Source organism: Cenococcum geophilum (assembly GCF_001692895.1).
Source record: "Cenococcum geophilum 1.58 unplaced genomic scaffold K441scaffold_149, whole genome shotgun sequence".
NCBI lineage: Eukaryota > Fungi > Ascomycota > Dothideomycetes > Gloniales > Gloniaceae > Cenococcum > Cenococcum geophilum.
Window position 1 is genome coordinate 23592 of NW_027137707.1, and position 3079 is coordinate 26670.

The 3079-nt window shown below is 49.7% G+C and overlaps 1 protein-coding gene across 1 annotated transcript; it reads right to left on the bottom strand.

Moving 5' to 3' along the window:
- Positions 1-615: 615 nt before the first annotated feature.
- K441DRAFT_650056 (Metallo-dependent hydrolase) lies at positions 616-2444 on the bottom strand. The gene is made up of 2 exons (XM_067646970.1): positions 2091-2444; positions 616-2016 (listed from the first exon to the last, which is right to left on the bottom strand). The coding sequence occupies exons 1-2, from the start codon at positions 2353-2355 to the stop codon at positions 794-796; spliced, it is 1488 nt and encodes a 495-aa protein (XP_067496026.1). The 5' UTR covers positions 2356-2444; the 3' UTR covers positions 616-793.
- Between the last annotated feature and the right edge of the window lie 635 nt (positions 2445-3079).

Genomic DNA, 3079 nt, shown 5'->3' on the forward strand with positions numbered 1-3079 from the left:
GCCCGGGCAATAAGGCGCTGTTATATTAGAGTATTAATATTCGGCTTCCTTCCTCTCTGCTTTTAAGGGGTCTATAGATTCTAGAAAAAATTTAATATAGTTTAGTGAGATATACCAAGGGAGCCAGTAATTCTTTGGTGATTCTAACTAGCGTATTAAGAAAGGGAATAAGCAATATTACGCTTTTGGTAGGAGAGCCGGGTGCCTAGATCTTAAAGAGGATCTTAAGGGATTAGGTATCGAATTCTTAGTGGATAGTGGCTATTATTCCAGCGAATAAGATTCGGCATTTTTAGGATATAAGATATAAGGTACAAGGCCCCCCTGCCGTTGTTTTATATTATCTAGCTATTCTAGTGGTTTCTGCGTATTTATAATACGGAGAGCTACGCTGTATATGGCTAAAACGACGCCAGCGCTAGCAGGGAGCGCGCGGCAGCCCGCTCAGGTAGCCCCCTTGTAGCACTTTACAGCTGCCTGACGTCGCTCTCTTGTCATTGCACTCCGCACTTCTGACAGAGCTTGTAGTCCTCATAGCAAAGCTGGAGTACGTATTGTGCTACCTAGTCATGTGCTATGGAGTGTGGCCAATTCATCACGCGTCATGGTCCGGATGACTTCAGTATTCAGTAGAGATTTAGCGGGCAGTCTTTGGCCTCGTCTGTTATGCTAAGCCACATCTGCGGAGCCCGGATCAAGTGGAAACTATTTTTGCCCTGATCCCAACACCGTGAGAAGTGAGTTCTTGAATTATGAAACTAGTATGTTCCTCGTAGTTCAAAAAAAAAAATCATCAAATCTCATCTGTAAGCTTGCTCTCGTCAATATGAAAATCCCTCATCACTACCTTCTTGGCCTCCGCAAAATCCAACTTTTCAATCTTTTCCTGTAGTGCTTCCCTGCTCTTCAATAGCTCTCTTGCGACATCCTTCCATTCCAACACAGCCTTTCCAATCTCCTTCCTAGCAACTTCATCAACCTCTACCTTCACCAGTTGTCCCCCTGCCTTCCTAATCTTACCATCCACAATCACAGTCTCAATGTCTGCGGGACTTGAATGCAACACAACAGCCGCAACAGGCTCATGCTGTGCCGCACACACCATAGCAGGGCTCGTTCCCTCAAAGATAATCAAGTCGGCCACTTTTCCAACCGCAATGCTCCCAATCTGACCCTCCATCCCCACCGCCCTAGCGCCTTGAATCGTGCCCAAATTAAATGCCTCCTCTACCGTCTTGTTTACCGTCTTAGGTGCCTTTCCTTTCTCAACAAACTTTTCATTCTGCATTCCTCGGGCTGCTTGCAGAGCTAACCGCATCTCACCAACCACGCTCCCCGCGTTGTTCGAATGGCAATCTATCCCAAGACTGCTTTGTTCTTGCATACCCGGCAGATCATCCCGGAAGCACACAGGCTGTCCCAGCGCCATCTGCAACTCCGTGCTAGGCGTGCAGCTCACATGGGCACCCGCCTCCTTGAGCAACCTCGCATCTTCAACCGTTGCATTGGTGGCATGCGAAAGCAGGATACTCTCATCGAGCAAGCCGAACCCATGCAGCAGCTCCACCGTGGACGCCAGGGAGAACTGCACGTTGCGGAGGTAGTGCGACGTAATCGTCCCGACACCCAGCGCCTTGGCCTTGGCGAAAACCGACGCCACGGCCTCTTCGCCCAGGAAGTACAGGTCAAACGCCAAACCGAGCGTCACACGGCCCTCGCCGAACGGCGCCTGGTGCGCTAGCTCTTCCAGCGTGGCCAGCACCCAGGGCTCGAGCGGTTGTTGGGACAGGCTGAAGGGCTCCCAGGACGCCACCCGGTTGGTGGGGCAGTAGCAGAAGATGGAGCGGATGCCGGACGAGACGGTCGCCGAGATGGCGAGTTTGCTGGCTGAGGGCGAGTAGTTGAGGTGCGCGTGGTCGACGAGGGTTGTGGTGCCGGCTGAGAGGGCTTCTAAGCAGCCACCCAGCTCGCCCCAGAAGATGTCGGCGGGCGTGAAGTTGGAGGACTGCATGTTGCCTAGTAGCGAATTAGATATGTAAACATTCTAGTCTAGGACCATTGTTTTTTAAGAGGATTGTTTGTATGAGTACCAGTGACCATGTAATCAAGGAGAAGCTGGTCGGCATGGCGTCCCTTGAGCTGGGTTTGCCAGACGTGGTGGTGGGTGTCGACGAAGCCAGGGGAAATGATTTTATCTGTACAATCGATAGCTTCGACGTTGGGTGGAGCTGAGATTTCCGGCTCGATCTTCGCAATCTTGTTCCCTTCTATGAGGATATCCGTTTTAAGAGCCTTGACATGGTCATCGGCATCATGGATTAGAGCAGTGCCACCTTTCAGGAGTAAAGAGGCCATTTCAAAATATTTCGATACAGAAAGCAGAGAATTGAATATTTAGATTTTGGCTTGATCAAATTCCTTTGGAATATATATATATGCACGTCATCTTTCCATGGCGGGGCCAGGTCTACCAGCGCAGCCAAGGTGCTTGTACTACACCCTCGCATTCAGCTTTAAGGCACCCAGCTCGCCTCGCCTTTAATGGAAGTCCGCTCCGCGCGGGTTGATGAGTAGTCAGATATAGCAAGTCGATTCTCGTCTTCGTCTCCAGGAGATTGGTTGGAACTGACGTTTCCATTTCAAACAAAACATGTTCTAGACTGCTTACATCAGTGGAATCGCTCCTTAGGAAAAGGCGTGCCGAGGCCGATATGGGCTAACACCGCTATTTCCGAGTATGGCCGTCTTCATGAAAAAGGCTGCACCTTTTTTGTTGGTTGGGTAGGGACATTCACATTGACTCAGCATGCTCAGACCAAGAAACAGATGAATATCCGCTGCGCGGATAATCGAATATCCGCAAGCTAACCTATTCGATCGATCCATCTGTTTCTTGGTCTGAGCCACTTTGGCAAGCTTTTGGAAGCCGAGCCGGTCTGTTTGTATGAGGCAAACCATCAACTTTAACGAAATTAATGTAAGCAACCGCCACGTCTATTATCCTGTCAATACCTGCATTAGAATTGCCTTAATCAGCTCTCTAATCGATGGATTTTCCAGAACCAACTGCCAGCCATGG